The sequence below is a fragment of the Perna viridis genome, chromosome 9 (genome assembly GCF_037379345.1).
Source record: "Perna viridis isolate PV_CMFRI_1.1 ecotype Kerala chromosome 9, ASM3737934v1, whole genome shotgun sequence".
Lineage (NCBI taxonomy): Eukaryota > Metazoa > Mollusca > Bivalvia > Mytilida > Mytilidae > Perna > Perna viridis.
This window is the reverse complement of record NC_142453.1, coordinates 24309792-24330443: the sequence shown is the minus strand read 5'-3', so window position 1 is coordinate 24330443 and position 20652 is coordinate 24309792. Positions and strand designations below refer to the sequence as shown.

Below are 20652 nucleotides of genomic sequence, written 5' to 3'. Positions count from 1 at the left end.
TCGCAAGACTCGGGCAGTGGGGAAAATATGGTATGCATTAACTACTAACAGATAAGTACAATTTGGTCAATATGAAAATACCATTGTATAACTTTTTGGAAGTTGAGACTGTAGGCTAAACAAAATTATTATCCAGACAACAGGATAATGTTTGCTTCTGGCAATTTTTAGGTCTGATTCCTATACAATTCATGTCAGAACCCTTAAATTAAATCCCAGCCTTCCTTTTGTGGTATTGCACTTCATGGATTAGAATGCCAAAACAGACAGATTAAAGGGATAGGATGCCAAACAGAAGACCAGACTAAAGGGTATGGATGCCAAAAACATTCAGACAGAGTAAAGGGTTACGATACCAAAACAGACAGACTAAAGGGTTAGGATGCCAAAACAGACATACTGACTTCAGGGTTTAGAATGCCAAAGCAGACAGACAGAACAAATGGTTAGAATACTAAATAAGGCAGACAGAGTAAAGAGTTAGGAAGTCAAAACAGACAGACAACTATCAAAGTTTATTGTCTATTATTTAGATCTCAATGGTCCACAACTATAACTGTATATTAACAAGACTTACTAGTACTCATTTTAAGTGACATCAAGTACTTCCTTGTCAAAAAAGATTAACTTTCCTGTGATAAACACAAGGACATTGAAATTATGTAACCAACTAAAATGAAGATAAAACTGGCACTGATACAATAAGTTCCTTTATCCTTTATTAGTGTCAGTGCAAGGAGGAGTATAATCTCAAATAGGGCCTTTGTGTATAAAGTAATAGAAAATGGTTCTCCTATTAAATGCAATTAACCAGTACCACTAAATAGAATAATTAAATCCTTTTCAAACAAAATTAAGTGTTATATGAGTATTGAGAATTCAGATAAAAACACTTTTTAATAAAATCAGAAAGCTTCTAAACTATTTGGTCGAATATATACAAATGAAAATTGATCTTCTTATTTATCAGAAGTTTATATATTTATATTTTCTATATAGTATTGTATAATTGAGTCTTAAAGAAGTTGACTACAGTTCAAAATCATTTGCCCAACACAATATATAAATGACATAAAGCAGTGATTGGGATTCAAATTTTGAGCATGGGCCATTATCTAAAACAATCAGAATCTCAATGAGCCATTCTTTAACATTCTATCAAACCTGCATACATAAATCGATTCCCCTATGCTGAAAAACTTTGGTTGACAATACAACATGAAAACAACAAGTTACCACTGAAGAAGCACACCCAACCCTCTTATGCCAGTCATCAGGCCTCCCTTCTCAGAATTTCTGAATATGCCACAGACATTTCTAATGTAATGATACCTTTTTTTTCAGCTAGAAAGTTGAATAGTGCATAACCCCCACTATATAACCCTAGTCAATGGCCAAGACTTTGAATTGCTGGGGTTATGGGATTAATTCCAAGTCATTCAGCCTTTTAGATCATATTCATTACAGATATCAGATTGGCCAAATCTTTAAGTAGCCCTCCACATAAGAATCATGCAAATGTGATTCATGGTCGTAAAGCCTACATATTTTTATTTTTGATATTTTGTTTAAAATAACATAGTTCACAGAAAGTAACATGTGGTTTTTCATATAAGCCATGTTCATAGGAGATAAAAATTATATAGAATGCACTGTATATTTCAAAATTAAGGGAGATAACTCTGTAAATGACATTCAAATACAATAGAATCTATTGGATTTTCAATGTTGATTATCTTCTACATCTCACAATATAGTCCCATAAAACAACTTAATTACAAAAATAAAAATATGTAGCCTTTTTTGGGCTGTATCAACTTTTTCAGATTTTGCATGATTCTTACAAAGACAGCTACTTAACATTTTGTTATCTTGACTGTAATTTGTTATACAAGCCTGCTTAAAACTTTGTGACTCTCTTTATTTCAAATATGTAACTTTCTGTTCAGACTTGCAAACTGTAATGCATAATTTGTAGTGGAAGGTACATGCCTCTACTATGAACTTCTGAAATTATGGGCTTTCATTATTGAATCTCTGACTTATAGTTACATGTTTATGTGTCTCATGCTTTAAACCAAACAGATTATAAAGTATAAAATGTCAATACAGTACTAAAATTTTCAACTGGCACATTAAGAAATGCATAGCACCCATAAGGCCGTAACTTGCATACATGTACATATATACAAGCCTTCTTCCTTTCAACATGCATATATATATTCAATACTTAATATTAAACTCTATGTACATCAAAGCCAGTATATGCTTTGAAATTAAATAATGCCTACTTTACAACAAAAAACAGGGAAATAACTCTGGCATCTCCTTACAACTTAAAGACTACATGTACTGGTAAATCATACATATGATGGACAATGTACATGTATTAAGATAACATCCAAGATTTCATGAGTTCTCAGGATTCCTGTATCTACAATCCAAATGCTAATCATTTTCTATGTGATATCAGCTGATCCACATGGAGTAATTATCTTATCAACTTGGTTTAATTAAAACAGCAGAAGCATGCTTCCTTTGGACAAATGATAAAAGATGGGATGGCATTTTACCAAAAGAAATCCATCTTACATTTTCCGTAGTCCGCAATGTTTATGAAATCAATTTACAGTAATGACTTTCAATTTTGTAAAAACATTAATTTGTTATTAAAATCAGTACGTGTGTAATTAAAATTCAAATACATTGTATATCTCATTGGGTATGTTTAATTTACATATTTTGTATATTAAACTATACTATCAAATGGAAAGTCATAATTTTATTTTGGTTTACTAAGCACCTCTCTTGAAAGTGCCAAATTTAAACAAGATTGCAAAGTGTAGCCACATGTCTCCCACCGCTGCCAAAAAAGATGATGTACAAAAGTTCTATAACTCCTGCAAAATTTGTCAAATCAAAATAGAGGCACAATATGGTGACTTACAATCAAATAAAATTTGAACAAAATCCACTGAGCAGCTTCTGAGGAGTTGTGTCCACAAAAGTCAAGTGTGACAGACAGACACATGGACGGATCCACGGACATTGGTAATTCTATGTCCCCTTCCATAGCAACGGGGGTCAGCAAACCAAAATATAGGGTATGCAAAAATGTAGGAAGCCACTATTTAATGTTGTTAATATATGTATGTGTCCAACATATATATAAATTGTTACAGATAAATAAATCCTACTAGAGTTTAATTACAGTAACCTATAATTAGATAGATTAGATGCTCTGCATGGTATGGTCCATGTTAAAACTTATACATTGTAGGGCTTTCACAGTCCTATTAAAATTTACAGTCCAGCCTACAATATCCATCCAATTCTTTAGTGTTTTCCTATGTTTAACAGATAACCTGGATCATCTCTTCTTATGCTAATTATTTCATGTAACACAGGCCGTAAAATATTGTGTTTTGCACCTGGCATTGAAAGATAGAATGGATACAATGATAAAAATATTGATTATTCCTGTATTATCATATCATAATTATTCCCTGGTTTCATCTTACATAAGAAACTCCCTAACTGAAAAGATGTGAGATCTTTATATTCAATAGGCTTTTTCTGCCTCATTTCTTTTTCTCCCCAATCAAACTTTTTTTTCAAACTTAGCCTCATAGAAAGAATCTTAATCATACAAGCAGCAGTAACATCATTCATAAGTTCGCTTAAAAAGTGAGATCTTTGTATTCGAATGCTCTGTTTTCTGCTCGACTTCCCCAACATAATCTTATCAGAGCAAAAGAGGGATATCTTCATATTCATATACATGTAGTTCTGCATAAATTTCTACATGTATTTTTTACTCGACTTGTAGCTATTTATGATATAAGCTATATTGTTAGGACAAAATTGTATGTGTAAATGCTTCTATAATACATAAGACTCAGAACTAGAATACTAAAATAGGTAAGGCCATTCAAAGTTAATTTCATGGTTCTTGGGTCATTTAATGAGAGGGACAAATTTCTTTCATCTTTGAGTTTTTATTGCCTATTCCCTAAGAAAAGTGTTAAGTATGTTTTTTTTTAATTGTTCATAGCCAAACAATCAGATGGTGATCCTTTTTTTGTTTTTATTGTGTTGGCAATAAACATGGTTAACAATAAAGGACCTGAAAACCAATAACTTATTTTTGGCTGGCCTATGTGTGCAATGTACTACAAGTACAGAAAGAGAATATTTGGATCTGATCAAGTTGCTAGAATGTACCACCTCGTTATTTTTCAGGTTAAAATCCTACTATTCACACACTACTGAATTACCACCGCGTCTTTTGCCACTAAAGCCAAATGTAAATTGTAATGAACCAGCAGCTAGTGAGTTTATAGGTTTCATCACAAGTTAAAGTTTAATATTGCAATATATCACCTCAAGCTATATAATTTCATAACAACATTTCCATTAACATCATAACAAACAAACCTCGGCAGGTTAAAGTAATTAAATAACGCAAGTTAACCTTTTGCGATAATTAAATTTTTTCACAAGTTATAAAACCTTTTTCTCAATGTTTAAACTGTCATGGATGGAATTCTATTGATTGTCTTGACTATATGAAGTTGCCAGTTTTTACGGGAGAACAACGTAAGAAACTTCATAACGTGGCATTTAACCAATCAGATTTATAGACAATGTGATAAAATCACATAATAACCAATAACCACTCAAAAACTACTATTTTTTATATCACTTGTTCTTATCGCATTATCACATGGTGTTGATATCAAAAAGTACTCGGCCATCGAAGAAGTGGATAAAACGACAAAAACTAGAGAAATAAATTTAAATTCTTATGGAGGACAATACTAATTTTGGTCTACTTCGCTAGTTTCAATGTGATAAAAAAAGTCAATTACTAAACTGAATCATTTTAAACTGAACAAAAACACACATTAGTAATCACTAAAGTCATTGAACATACAAGTGTTAGAAACTGTGAAAATTAAAGACTAATTTGACAGAACCTACAAATATTGTTTTAATTCAACTAATGAACCCATTTGTTTTAACTTAGGGGTAGTCTATGTCCATGCCCAAAATATACTTAGAACAGCAAAAAAAATATTTTGTTTTACCCAGACCTATACCTAACAGAAGTACATGTCTCACATGTTCACTGACAATTCCACAATCAAGGCAGAAGAGTCATCTGTAAACAAAATGTAGGCTTATTTCAGTTAGCAAAATGTCTGTGGAGTCAGGGCAAACAAATAATTATCATATTCAGCAAATTAAAAATATCTACAAAGCATAATTTTTATCAAATTTATACCAAAAAATCTATTTCAACTCTGAGCATTGTTGGCAATAAGGGACTCTACATGTAAACCAAAGATTAACAGATTTCTATTTTTTTTATTATTATTAAGTGTTTGACACAGCATTTATGATTAGTTAAAAAGAGATAGAAGTTTTATTTCACTTATTTCAGTGAAATCCATAATCTTGGTAAAAAATTGGAGAATCAGAACATTAAGTTTTAACATGAACTAAAACCTATCTAGATATAAAAATAACATACCAAAAGTCCAACCAATATCTGATTGAGAAACTAGAGGCTCAAAGGAGCCTGAATTGCTCAGCTGGTTCATTTTTTGCCTTGCAAACACAATAACTCTAACTAAGAGTTGTACTATAACTTAAACTCACAGTTTTCAAGATATTGACAAAGAAAGTCATTTTATCTATCATACAATGTACTATGAAGACTTCACTGACTAAGTACTTCAGTACTTTGATCTATTGTGGTGTTCCAAGATGTTGGCTAATAACTGCAAAAAAACATCATTTTTCATCTCTCATGGGCAATAAATATAACCCTTGGGGGCAAGGTGAGCTAGCAAGAAATTGGAAAACTGTTGCTGAATAACAGAAAGACAGACAAGGAAGTAACTATATGTACATGCATACGACCCTACCACTTGGTAAAAAATATTTATGTCTAGTCTAAATAATGCAAACTCTGAGTGTATTACTCATATTTTCCAATTTCCAAATAAGGAAACATATATGCACAGAATAGTTACATAATCTGTAGAAACACCTTCTTCCCTATTGGATAAAGATTATCAAGTATTGAACGAAATATTCATAATCATAGGAATAACATTGTCATAAAGAAAAAAAACTTCCTTAACAAAGAGATAATCACCTTATTTCAGGAAGAACGGAATCACGAAATTGTTATGTACTTGATTCTCATAGACTATTTCAATCAGAGAATATTGGGGAAAGTTTTTTTTTCAGAAAGAGAATCACCAATATATATATCAAGTGCCAAAGAAAGCACAAACTAAGCAAATAAGCAGAATTTGTTCACTTGACATAAATCTCCTAGTGTCCTAAGCAGTTCTGGTCATGTCAGGGAGGCAGAAATTGGCAAAATTAGCAGTAAATAAACAATATAATAAAATTGTATGTAATGATAAATTACAGATTTATTTCAGCAGAAATCTGTAAATCCCTAGAAAAAAGCACATCCCTGAATATCACACTGAATATGAAATCACCAATAACTAACTTAACTACAAAATTATACATGCATTTTGGACCTCTTCTGCCTGCCATTTGATTCAATCAAGACCTTGGGGTTTTTTTTAGAGGACATTTAAAAGACAAAATAATGTGACCTTAGAGGGATTTTCCTCCCGCTTTTGACCAGTACAAACTATGTACACTTTGCTATACTTATGAGGAATAGCCATTTAAAGGACTTTTTTATGTCAGCATGCACTGTCTGATATTTTTAAAGGAAATATGAATACATACATGTACAATATGTACATCAGTGTATTTTCTAGAGATTGAAAGATTTAGTAATGAATGGTCCATTATGCATTTCATAGCACAAGAATGCCATTGCTTTAGTAGTGATTTTGCAACTTTTTTCGTAAGTTAAATTCTAGTAATAGAGTCTCTCACAATTTTTTTAGGAAACCAATTATATGTACAAGTACATTTGTCTTTGGAATGAGAGCAGTCTGAATTTGGTCTCATTATGATAAACCAAATTCATGAAGCCAATAAATTTTCTTAAAATTTATTCAAAGACTTACTGCATCACTTACAAAACCCAAATATTTAACTTTATATTGGAACATGAATTGAGATTTTTCCTTTTTTCTTTTCCCCCGAATAAATATGAGAGGAAGGCCATGTGTACTTTAACTAGAAATCATGTATGATATTGCATGGAAGGTCAAGTGATCCCATAGAACTCAACTGGAAAACAGCCATGCAATATCCAACCTCATCAGCAGAAATATTACATATGGGCAACTCAGCCACTGATGAAAATGACTCTGCGTAAAAAAACAATGAGCTACCCATGCCTGTATATCTCTCATTGGTCAATTATTGATTAATGGGTGTGCTCAATTCATGTTATAAATCATTTATAGCACTGCCTTCCTCCTTATTCAAATAGACTTCCCCCCTTGCAGTTCAAAGCTTGTTTGAATAACTCGTAAGATCTTGCTATAAATATAAGTTAGAATTATGAACATTACACTACAAACTCTCACAACTTGCATGTTGCTGCAAGTAAACAGAAAAAAAAATATACCTTAATTTGCTTGACAATACAAATGTAATGAGAGGTTATTTATTATGTAGCTAGAGGAATGCCTAAGACCAATTCTTGTTGCATTGCAGTTGTTGGAAAGGTTTACTGTTGTGAATTACGTAGAACTACCGTATAAATTGTTATTTTCACAGTGATTTAATTTTCGCTATATTCATGGTCAAAGTTGGAAAGTGAAAACTAAATCACATAAAATATTTATGAAAATAAAATAGAGCTATTCATCTTTGTCTTATTCATTAAACTGTTTATCTACTGCCAAAATTACATTATGCAAAAAAAACTCAACCAGTTTTTGAAGAGAACCCGAAATTTTCTACACACACGAAAAAATCAATTCAATGGTAAATAACTTCATGTACATGTATGTACATTCTTTCTCTAGTTAGAAAAAAAATACATTGTACAATTCCATATACATGAAAGTGTAATTACTACACTTAAACAAGTCTCCAGTATATTTCAGACAGTTTTATGAGCCAACCAAAAATGTGTAAAATGCCGAAATTGGAAGTAAACATAGAGTAAATAGGAACCGTTTGGTAAATTCCAGATTAGAAAAGCGGAAGAAAATCAAGCCTGATATTTAATCTCAACATCATAATCAAAAACTCGGCTTCTTTGTTTTCCCCTTGAAATTAAATGACTTGATATTTTGCTATATTCAACTTTCACTCATTATGAAACCAATCAGTACAGCATACAGTTCATACAAGATTTAATTTGTGAAAAAATTGTGTTCTATTGTTTACTTTAAGAGACAATTATTTATCATTTAAATCTGTAAAGTATGGACAAAAACGGGAACAAGATAGAAAAGATAACTACACATTGTGTATACATGTACATCATACAGATATAATTAAAAGTATAAAAAAACATGTAGTGTCAGTGTTAGAAACTTAATTTTTGGTCAACATAGACCCATCATAATTTCATGTAGACCGGACTGTATATTTCAAAGGAAACTGAGCCAATTTCAACATAGACCTGCCTGATTTTACATAGAGTCGATCCGCAGGTCTACTGTTAATTTCTTTCACTGTAGTATGATGAAGACAGAGAGCTCAGTATCTAGCATTAGCCAGAAAGAGCCGTTAGTTAGAGTTTATCATAATACAAAATGTCTAGCCAGGGCATATCTAGATGTAGATATCTGTGTGTCTGTCTATCCACTTGTTGGTCAAACTTTGTAGGGTTATGTAAATGGTTTTTTTTTATATATATAAATTGGATTTACATAATAATGGAAGCATACAAATTTGTCATTTTTCAGCTTGAGATTTGGTATGAAAGCTGGAGGTTCTTTATCGTTTTCTTTTTCATGGTGTAACAATGTTTAAAGGTTATGGAAAACCTCATCATGCTCATGCTTAAAGAAGGTACTGTATATTAAGTCCCCACTTAAAGTCTGTTTTCTTGAAAAATGTACTGAATATTCTAGTATTGGAATATCTCTCACATTCCCGTTTTATGTGTCAGAAGTTCACTCAATCATAGAACTTACTACCCTTCTCAATGTTCTTAACAAGACCTTTGACATGAGAAAACATACAAATTGAAGTTTGTAAGCCATGTTTTGATTTATAAAGAATTCAAGAATTCAAAAATGCTGCTACCAAATTTCCAAAATCATCACTATTTTAAAGGAATAGTATACTATTGCAAACAAAAATAAGGAAATATACTGTACTGTTGAAATTACATTAAATATAAAAAAGATAGAAAATAATAAGGGTGGTCACTATCTTACATCAACAATGGAAATTCTAAATTTTGTTTACACATGTGGCTCTACAAAATATAGACCTGCTAAATTGGTAGGACTTGGCAAAGTAATTGTGCAGTAGAAATTAATCTTTAGAAAATGATTGGCTGTCCATAAAATGGTATATCCAATCAGGATCCATTCATCACCAATAACCCTGATCAGCTGATTGCTCCCTAGTGATTATTTACTGGTTATAAAAAGTACAGCAATTATCACCTTTTGTAAAATTCATGGCTCTTTTAATCAAAGAAATGAGAGAAACACCAACTTTAGGGTTTGAATAATTGTAATGCAGTACATGTATATTATCTGTTTCCACAGCAGAACTGTAGAAAAGGCCGCATTCCGGTAGAAATGACTTAACAATCAGTAGGTTCACCGAGGCCCACGCTACTGGGTGATTTGGGCAAAATATTTGTCCTGATGTCACTCACTTCACCCTCAGAAGACACAAAAAGCTAAGTGAAATCCCCTTCTCCTTTCCCCAAAGATCAGGATTGTACTCTACCTATTAGCGTTTTTTTCTTTTATCAGAGTAATCCAAATCCCATATTAGAAAACATTGCCAAAATCTTCGAAATTTATAGAATATTCAGTTACAAACAAGTATTCAATCAGCCTTTAGTTACAAACATTTAAGGCAGAAAATCCTAGCTTACGCTAATTCAGTAGTTGATGTCTGTACCATTATAACTGTCAGGAAATCTGCAAATTTCTCATACCGTTTTTATTGAAGTAAATTGATCTCAAATGATAATTCGGTAGCAAACATAAAGCATTTAATTTAATATCACTATCAGAGTTGATTTGTCACAAATAAAATTTGAACATCGTTTTGATACTCCTGATTAGCTTGTATCCAGAGACAAAATATTTGGCTATGAAAACATTAAAGATTAAAGGGACCCATGAAAAAATACAAGAACAAATGAAAATTCAAACAGAAATGTCTCTGCCTAAAATTTACAAACTGCTTCCAAAAAAGACAAAAAAAGAGAAAATCCAAAACCATTCCTTGCAAGAAGTTTTGCATTGTATATTAATATTGTTGCTGTAAATTTTTGAAAAGTGAGCGGAGGTTGTGAGTAGAGGTCAGTCATTCTCATGTAGAAACAAGTACACTATACATGTATTATACAATACAATCCATCATTCAGTCTGCATGCTGTATGATTTGATTTTTTTCCAAAATATTTAGCCACTACACCTGCAGCTAAAATAAAGGTAGCATCTATCTCAGTAAAAGGAAATATACATTAAAAGGGAAACTTCTATACATGTACGTAAGGTTATAAATCAAATACATGTGTATAATTGATAAATTGTACATATCATACATTTCCCTTCACTTCTCCCCGGTGTCTCTGAAAGAGAAGTCAGTTCTCCCTCTTTTTTCTCAAGCAGCCCTGGTTCACATGAATGATGAAAGTGTTAATCAGTATATCAGTATCACAACCAAATCATTTCCTATGTTGTTTTAAAACAACAGACCACTAATTAATTAAGGAATATTCAATCATTTTAGTTTAAAATATACTAATTTAATTATGAAATGCTTATCTGAATAAACATTCCAATTTACATTGAAAGAACAAATGTAAGAGATAAAAAAAAATACCAAGTTAGACTTATACCAGAGTATATGTAAATTACAGTTAAAAATACCCATCTACAGACTGTATATGACTATGTATATTAAAGCTGCAGGCTGCAGATGATACATGTATATGTACACGTACAAATGTGCATGCATCTCACTAATTCTGCTTCTGGTCTGTACATCAATCAGGAAAAAAATATTTACTGTCTAAGATTTTTTATAATATAGCTTCAATAGATACACGAAAGAACCTGGTTTAATTATAGAAATAAATAAATCAAACCTACTATTTTTGTAAATAGTGAACACTCCACTCCAAAGTCTCAGCTTCCAGTTCGTCTGGTGTAAGCTGCTTGCTTGCCAAGCGAAATGGTAAATCATCATTTTCTTCTGCTTCAACGATAACATGTAAACAAAAATCTGACAGAAATTTCTTCAAAGATTCGCTGTCGTTAGCGTACGAGCTTTCCATCATGAAGTTGCGATTTAGTTGTTTACGCCATGGATGGTTTCCTGTGTAGACAAGTGTTCTTGTGCACTAGATTTGACGACGTCACCAATAGCGGGAAATTTGATGGTGAAATGAAAGTAGTCTTATAAACTGAAAGTAGACGAAATTTTAGGTATTTATCCTGCCTTACCTCTGTATTAAAAACCCCGTTTACGAGCAACCGCAGTTATCGAACTACGTCTAACAGGTGCAAATTAGGGTGCTTGTGCTCTATCAGCCTGTGTTGGTGCAATCCACATCAAGTTTTTGTATATATATTATGTAATATATATCATAATTTTATAAATTATAGGAGAGTTCTTCGTGATGTCATCACTTACCTGTGATTTGGTTTTGGTTGGCAAGAAATCCATTGAGTGGCATAGGGCATCAACTTAAAATCATCATAACTTTTTTCATTTTTTAAGATAATTGAAAAATTCTTTTGGTTCCCAACATTGGAAATAAAATTCTTTTTATCCATGCAATTTTTAAATAAATATTCAATAATTAGACTGTATGTACATAAGATTCAATAATAATTTTATACAAAAATAGAGGTTTACTACATATAAATATCACTTCAAATGTATTTTTGAAGTAAAAGAGTCATAAATTTACATACATAATAGGAATTATTTTATCTAAATGAAACATTTCACAGAACCAAATTTGGATGTAATATAAAAAAAGTTATAATGGTTTGAAAATTGGGATTCTAATCATGAAATTGTCATTTGTTTATTTAGTTATTTATTTGCCAACCAATTTGACACTTAATGATATGCAAATTAGTGAATATGACATCACTAATGAGATTGGCAAACTCTCCTATAAGGTCCTTTATAGACTTTAACGATCTGTGACTGTGTAGTCAGATCAGATAGCTACAAAAGTTATTCCAAATTATTTTGCCATCTTGGGAGGAGAATTTTTATTTTGCTTTGCCTCCGTCAGATTTTTATAAAATGCCTAGGCAAACTTTGTGATAATATGGACAACCAACAAGTTGATGTAAGATGATAAAACAAGTCATGATGCCTTGCTCTTTTTAATTTCATTCAGTTTTGTTGTTTTTAATTGCTTTGTTGTGATCATGTAGAATAACTTCCCAATGTGTATCTACTGTCATTATTCAATTTTATAGTGGGCAATGCAGGCGCAGAGAGCACTAAGTACATTTCCTATTGCCCCTGTACACAAAACAAAACTATGTTCCACTGGGTTTCTGACAGTAGAAGATTTGAAAGATGTAAAGCCATCAATGCTATCTAAGGGTAAATATTTACTTATCTGTTTCGCTTATTAAATTGCTTTTTAATATTTCTTCTTTGTGTCATGCTGTTTTCAGAAACTGAAGAAGCTTTGTATGTTATTAATACTGTTTTCATTTAATAAAACCAGTCAAACCTGATCCCAGAACAAAATATCTTTGGAAACCCACAGCTGATTCCAGTCTTTCTCCATCACCTGGGTGATGGAGAAAGGTACGCATCAGAATCAGCCATGGGTTTCTGAAGATGAGAACACACTGGAAGCCTTTCTACATTGTAAATCAGACAGTTTCAAGTTTTTTTAACACCTGCCTTATCAAAACAAATTATTTTAGTTAAAATTTTTCAACCTTACCCAATTGTCATAATTGCTGTGATTTTATATGTATGGATTGCCATGTATAAACATAGTAAAAACCAAGTGATGCCACACACTAAACATGGACACAATTGTTTAGCCAGATCACTCAAAGTAAAACTATCCAAGAAATATATTGGTGTCCCCCACACATGAAAGATTTGTCTAATTGACACTTCGGCAACATAATAAATACGGGAAAACAACTTTTCACATAGCTGGTAAGTAGATTTTCTATCAATCCTTAGCATATCATGTTTAATCAAGCTTGTGTCAACAAGTTAACAGCCATGGAAAACATTTTTAAAACTATTGAAAAATAACCCCAGATTAATTTTTTTCCATTAGAAAGTACTTCACAAAGAATACTATGGGATTTTAAAAAAGGAATTTTCAAATATTTTTTTGGAGGCTTTTTGTGAAATCTTCTTTAAAGAGGCTGTACGTGTAAAAATCAGGCAGATCCTATGAATTGGTGGCACAGGGTAAATTTTATTCCACAGAATTTTTTGTTCCAATGTAATGTAAATATGATGTGTATGTAACTTGGTATGAAGTTTGTTTTAAATCAACAGTGGATGGCTTGGAAAATGGTTTTTCAGTTCCCAAACTTTTTTTGAAACATTTTGAAACATGTTATTTCACTAAAGGCCTCACATGAGGCATGATAGTACCGGTACCAAGATAAACAGTTTAACATAAACAATGCATGAACAAAATCGACCAAATTTTGCTCAAATTCAAGAGATATCTTCTTTTTTTCAATGAATTTCAATGCTTTCTGTGCAATTTATTTCTCTTCAACCGTAGCAGTTAATCATTCATTTAACTTGTAGAAAGGATGCATTTGTGATATGAAATAGGTGAAAAAATTTTTGAAACAAAATTTTTTGTGTGCCTGGTTTTTGCTTGGACACCCTCTTAATTGATGTAATTTACAGTTCTTAAGATTTCTAATTAGCATTAATTTCAGCATAAATTCTGCAAGTTATTTTTTTGCTAGAGACAGGAATTGGTGTAGAAGATTGCCTAGAAATCATAAAGCTAGTCACTGATAATACTAGCCAGAAGTCTACAGTCAAATCAGCATTTGACATTCTACAGCAGGAACAAACCTTACCACCAATTGTCACATTCTCAGAACATATCGATGCTATGTTAGGTGGAGGTGTACCTGTTTGTAAAATCACAGAATTCTGTGGTGCTCCTGGAATAGGAAAGACTCAGATGTGGTAAAGAATTTTTTTTGTTACATTATTTTGTGATTTCTTATGTTTTTTGGGGAGGGTTGTAGACAGCTGTTGTTATGTGATAATGAACTTCAGGGTTTTTCTGCTATATATACAGCCAAAAGTCCTACATATGAGAGTCATATGAAGTGTAACATATGATTATCATATAAATTGAGTCTGATATGATTAATAGATGTTTCTCTGTACATATGATTATTGTATGATTACCACATGATAATCAGTTTTTTTAGACACACATGATGATCCATTTGTTTGCATATGATTATGGTATGTGGCTATGTTAATTGTTTAGGCATCAAAGATTTATTCAGCTGTGATATAAATCAAAGATTATTATGATAATAGTTTTAGGAAAGCCATAAAATAAAATATCATCTATCTTTTCCAATTAGAGTGGTCAAATGGATGAATGTTCATTCAATACTAGAGATGGAGAAGAAACTGTAACATATAGATTCAAGCACTTTGAATACAGAATATTCAATAAATAGAATAAATAGACAAAATATGGGTGAAGTATATTACCTTATACATGTACATATGTCTTTTTTTTATATACTATGAAGTCTAAAGACTTTTAATATTGTTGCTCATATGTATACCCCAAGAAACAAAGTTTCGGAGTATAATTTTTTTGATCTGTCAGTCCTTCAGTTTTGGTATGTGATTCTACCATGGTGAGTTACAGATCAAGTTTGTTTTGTTCCGCTCTGCTGGTTTTTACTGAAATAGGCATTGGACTTGGCAATTTTCGTTAAAATAACAGTTTTCCGAATTTTTCCTCAACACTTTCTGATATTGAGCTGAAATGTTGTATATGAGGTTACAGTGTACCTAATGACTCACAGTCTATGTTTTGTTGAGATTTTCTGTGAGTTAAGGCCCTTTAACTTTCTTTTTTTTTAAGTACTTTTTATTTGAGAGTCTAATATGTGGATGCATGGGGTATGTTAGCAAGCTCACTTAGGTTCTTTAATTTCAGTATGCAGCTATCAGTGGATGTACAGATACCAGAATGTTTTGGTGGTTTAGGAGGAGAGGTTATTTACATGGATACAGAGGGAAGCTTTATTGTTGAGAGGCTTGTAGATATAACAACAGCAACCATCCAACATTGTCAACAAATGACCCTCACGGAAGCTGATGAAGGTGAGAATCTGTCATTGTATTGTGGAAAGTAGCCTCAGAGAAAGTTAGTTGAATTACAAAATAATAACCCACCATATTTAGTACAGTATATGGTATCATTAAAGAAAAACCTCTACAAACTATAAATACTGTAAGGTTGAACAAGATAATCCCTGCTCCAGTTGGGCTCAGCACATATACCATAAAACCTTGTAGTTAGATTATTTTCCCTTACATGCATATACCAATCCTCAGATAATGCAGAATGTGAAAAATTAACATAGAAAATCAATGAACTATATAAGAGTTTGCTAACTAACTCAAAATCTGTAAAAACTTTAAATTAGATAATCTTGCAGACATCACCAATAATTATCTTTTTAATGCACTTCTAATCATAATGCCAAACATCTTACACTGTTTCATAAGAATTATAGGAGGAGTTGCACTTACAAGTGTTTTGAACAGATGGACAGACAGATTGATATTTATATATTTTTTCATTAGGGAATGAAACACAAATAATATAAATATTTGAATGTCAATCCATAGAAACTTAGAAATATGCAAAAAATCCTTTAAACTTAAATGGCAAGAATTACTAATAGACATGGCCAGGAGTAGATCTAGGACCTTATTCCTTGTGGTACAATTTCACTGTTAGGTTATTTTTAGTCAGAAAACAAAATATTTATTTATGATGACAATACATGCCAGGTGCAGATCCAAGGACTGGCGTGCCTGGCTTACGCCCACCCCCTAAATCGGTAAGAAAAAAAAATTTTCACCACAAGTTTCACCCCATAATATTTTTTGCCTTGCTTTGCATGGCATTTAATTCAATTAACACACCCCACTCTAAACTCAAATCCTGGATCCGCCCCTGCATGCAACAACAATGGAGGCAACACTGCACAATTGTACAACTGTATTTTTTGTTTAGATATATGAAAATGTTTAACTTGTACGATTATAAAAATTTTTTTCAGTTGTATAATGGTACCACCCTGTGGTCAGTGATGACAGCGGCATTTGTTAACCTTCTTTTATTTGCAAAAACTTGAGTAAAAATTATCCAATCTTTTTGAAATTTTAACATATTGTCCCGAGGGACAAAGAGGAAAGCCCAATAATTTTTGGAGGTTTTTTGGCCCACTCCTTTAGAAAATACAGGGGAAAATGGTCTTATCATTAGAATCTAATGATTAGATTTAATAAATAAATTTAAATAATAAATTTTACAGGTAGACTTATCACCACTTCTTTATTTTTGGTTCAATTTTGAATTTTTTATATTGGATTCCTTATGAAAATCCCTGCCTATGTATTTCTATCAGTTTTACATTTCTTTTATTTTTAACTTACAGGGATGGAAGGCAAAGGACTTTGAATAGCACCCTTATAGCAAAACCTTTTTCATCTTTTTTACCCCATGCTGGTCCAGGTGTCAAAAAGTGCTAAGCTTGTCGTAAAAGAAGGCTTAATAGTGCTAAGAACCCTGGCCAGGGGCAAGGGCACTTTGCCCACAGAGCAACTAGGTGGTGTGCCTCAGGTGATGGAATGGGGTACCCCTGGCATGCTACATGCTGGTGTCATCAGGAAATAATACAGAAAACCTGACCTACAACCATAGTGGTGCAACATGTTGGAAAATATGCCACGTTCCTCACATGTCAAAGAACCCTGCTGTGGTATTCAGTAGGAGAAGGAGCCTTTGCACTCCGCCACAGGCGGCTGAATTGCCCGACCTTACTCCCTCTATCTATTTCAAGTGGCAGTCGAAATTTGTAGACCTTATCATCCTTGTGTTCCATCCCATTTTTCATTTCATCATCATTTCCCATTTTTCATCTCATCATCATTTCATGTTCACTTTATCACCCATTTCATGTTAATTGCCCAGATATAGCTGAAATATTCCTGCTTGGGCATTAAACACCAACTATCAATCAATCAGTCAATCAATCATTTTTTTATTTTTAACTGAGTTTCAAATTTTGTGTTGTGTCCAAACCAGTAGTTGTGTCCATAATGAATTATAAGTCCCTTTGTATAAGTGTGGTCCTGTATTGCTTAGAGAATTCTTTTATTTTTATAGAGATAACAAACAGTATGAAAGACTTTACATTGGAATCAGTTTTGTCACACATACATTACTACAGATGTCATGATTATGTAGAGTTATTAGCCACTGTACATCTACTGCCAGACTTCATAAAAGAACATCCCAAGGTATATTGCACAGTCTCTCTAACTAGTGGGTGAAATACAGTCAGAAATATATGTATGACATTGACTATGGGATTTGTACAACCAGAACTGTGTACCTGGTATTTGTCAACTTTCTTTTTGAGACCAGGATGTAACTATTTTTGCCATGTGAGATTTCTTAATCAGTACACCTATGTCAGAGATGAAACTTTTGACGTCACAATAAAATGTCTTGTCCTGCAACTAGGCTTTCTACTGTAAAAAAAAACAGGGTGTCAAATATTGCTGTACTTGTATTGTAGCATGATATGGTTTCCTGTTTACCTTTTTCCATTTTAGCACCACCTAGTGCAGAAAACCAGTTATAGTATGGCATAAAACAATACAATTTATCATCTTTTTCCTAGGTGTATTTGAAGTCTTTTTTCACTATCAAGTTGCAGGATAGAAAATATCCAGTTCATTTGTACTGGCTGTGAAACAGTGCATCTTGTGCTTCAGCTAAATTGATTGTTGAGTAACAATGTACAAACATAATAGTTTTTCTTTTAGGTCAAGCTGGTGATAGTTGACAGTATAGCCTTCCACTTCAGACATGATTTTGATGATTATTCTTTGAGAACAAGACTTCTTACCACAATGGCACAGAGTTTTATCAAATTGGCCACAGACTTAAGACTTGCCGTATGTAAATTATCTTAACGACCTCAAGTGTCTTGAGTGATCAAGGTCATGGCTTTGGTACCTGCGATAGTCATACAAAGACTTGCATTTGTAGTCTCTGCTTTTCCTCCAATCATGCAGCACTTCAGAGATAGAGTGATGACTGGATGGCTCGGAGTTATAATAATGTGTCCATTTGAGGTGACATGCTTACCTGTGAGCTAGCACATTAAAAATCTGTGTCAGTGTGTTGGACTAGTATAAAGCAGGGTCTGTTCATGTGATTGAATGTTCTCATCCTGACATGCATGAAATAAATAGGCCCATAAGTCATTAAACTACATTCAATTAATCAATCAATCTTTGCTAACTTTCATTCAAAATTCTTTACATGTTTTTGTATCATCCCATTTTGTTTAGTCTGGTTTTTTTTATTCAATTCTGCAAATTCAGAAATTATTGAAAGCATGCATTTATTTTTGCAAATCTGTATTGTAGTCCTGGCCCTAGTTCCACAAAACTTGAAAAATTACTTAGGTCTTAGAAAATTTTAACTGTTTGTGACATCATCAAGTTCAAAGTCTTTGATTAAAGTCTCAAGTATTTTCTAATTTTTTTGGCACAAGGGCCAAAATGTGATTTTAAATTTATCCTACCACATTCATGAAAATTCCAAAAATGCATGTTTTAGTTTTTAATTAAAAAAAAAGATTCTTGTTTGTATTTTCTGTCTATTTTGGTTGTATTTTCTGTCTATTTTGTTTGTATTTTTCTGTCAATTTCGGTTGTATTTTCTGTCTATTTTGTTTTAGGTTGTGTTAACCAATCAAATGACAACAAGAGTGAAGCATGGTGAAGACTCACAGTTGGTTCCCGCCCTGGGAGAAAGCTGGGGACATGCAAGTACTATCAGGGTCATCCTCTATTGGGAGGGACAACAAAGATATGCCTGGCTGTATAAATCTCCCTCGAAGAAAGAGGCAAAAGTACCATATCAAATCACAGTAAGATGTATATATTATTCTTGAACTTCCTCAACTTCTGTCAGACAAAACATATGCAATCGTTATGAATTTGAATTGAAATTTAGCTCCACCTGATAATCAAGCAAAGATTCATCCATGTATTATTTGCAAAAAAATATGTTGACTGGGAAAACCTTGAAAAATCCTAAAAGATAATGTTTTCAAAAATGAAAGTGTAAATGAAAGTCAGGATTGGTAGCAACAGAATTTAGTTACCAATTTTAATGTAGTTAGAATTTACTGCTAAAGGTATGAGAAAAATTTCCTCACAAAATCATTTTTGTCAATTATCTTATAGGTATATAATCCATAATTCATGTACTTAAAACTGGAATTTAAATGCATTTGAATGAGGCTGTTCTTAGTTGCCTGCAAGTTTATCAAAACAACTTAGAGTACTTTCCTTTTTGAATTAAAACAAAAATTGTAAGGGGAGACAATTCTCATTGTCAAATATTATTGCACCAGTATCCTCACTGTGATATTTGTATCTATTACTTGGTTATAACATTCTCTCTTTTTAAATAGATGGGTGGTGTAAGAGACATTGTGGAGCAATCTGGTTCAAGTTCTAATCAAGAAAAGGCACAAAATGGACGGTCTGAACAACCTATTAAGCGGCAGAGGATATCATGACAATCAAATGAAAAAGATAGCATTTTTCACCAGAAAAACACTTTTTGAAAACTGATCCAGATAATTATTCTTCGAGACAAGCGTCAGTATGAAACATGAAAAGCAGATAAACGATCATAAGTTTAAGAAAAAAAACAGTGGTGCTTTGTACTTTATAGCATTGTTTTGTTATATGAATAAATGTTTTTTGATTTTATTATAAGTTCCTTTTTACTCTTCTAATTTTAAGTAGATTGACCTTACGGTGAACTTGAAATTGGTGGTCGTATTGCATCACCATTGTCTGTGTCAATGTTGTCCATGTTGTCTGTAGACTTTTGGTTTTTGTGGGATAACTTGAGTATTTGTTGGTTGATCTTTATAAAATTTCATAACAAGGTTTTAAACCACAAAAGAAAGATTGGTATTGATTTTTTGGGTAAAGCCCAAACCGTTTTAAAATTAAGGGCGAAATAGGGGTTTTAAACAAGCATTTCCTGGAATTTAACTCCTGGATGTACATATGTGTATCTCTGCTGTTCCACTATTGTTAAGAACCTAACCCACTGTCGTGCGGTTTACAAATTAGAACATTTCCCCTTTTGTTATTATTATGTTGACTAAAAGATAAACATAACTGTAGGTTTTATTACTTTGTTGCCAGGCC

The 20652-nt window shown here is 32.4% G+C and overlaps 2 protein-coding genes across 5 annotated transcripts in view; one reads left to right on the top strand and one right to left on the bottom strand.

Moving 5' to 3' along the window:
* LOC148607449 (protein phosphatase 1F-like) overlaps positions 1-11511 on the bottom strand; it is a 32105-nt gene extending 20594 nt beyond the window's left edge. For both annotated transcript variants that reach the window (XM_088543708.1, XM_088543707.1), the window contains exon 1: positions 11256-11511. In XM_088543708.1, coding sequence (XP_088399834.1) covers positions 11256-11443 — 188 coding nt within the window. In that variant the 5' untranslated portion in view covers positions 11444-11511. The remainder of the gene's footprint in view (positions 1-11255) is intronic.
* Positions 9-20202, top strand: LOC148607448 (DNA repair protein RAD51 homolog 3-like). Of its 3 annotated transcripts, none has more exons than XM_088543709.1 (8): positions 9-30; positions 12606-12735; positions 14094-14322; positions 15326-15492; positions 17570-17703; positions 18235-18366; positions 19158-19349; positions 19899-20202. In XM_088543709.1, the coding sequence occupies exons 1-8, from the start codon at positions 28-30 to the stop codon at positions 20004-20006; spliced, it is 1095 nt and encodes a 364-aa protein (XP_088399835.1). In that variant the 5' UTR covers positions 9-27; the 3' UTR covers positions 20007-20202. The 3 variants fall into 3 exon arrangements, with proteins under 3 accessions (XP_088399835.1, XP_088399837.1, XP_088399838.1); XM_088543711.1 differs by lacking the exon at positions 9-30 and adding an exon at positions 11521-11591; XM_088543712.1 differs by lacking the exon at positions 9-30 and adding an exon at positions 11540-11666.
* Positions 20203-20652: the final 450 nt, after the last annotated feature.

What these genes read in the sequence shown, in the direction of transcription:
- LOC148607448 (XM_088543709.1), top strand. An exon ending in CCTCACGGAAGCTGATGAAG is followed by an intron (nt 15,493 to 17,569) that starts GTGAGAATCTGT and finishes TTATTTTTATAG; the next exon opens with AGATAACAAACAGTATGAAA. An exon ending in AAGTACCATATCAAATCACA is followed by an intron (nt 19,350 to 19,898) that starts GTAAGATGTATA and finishes CTTTTTAAATAG; the next exon opens with ATGGGTGGTGTAAGAGACAT.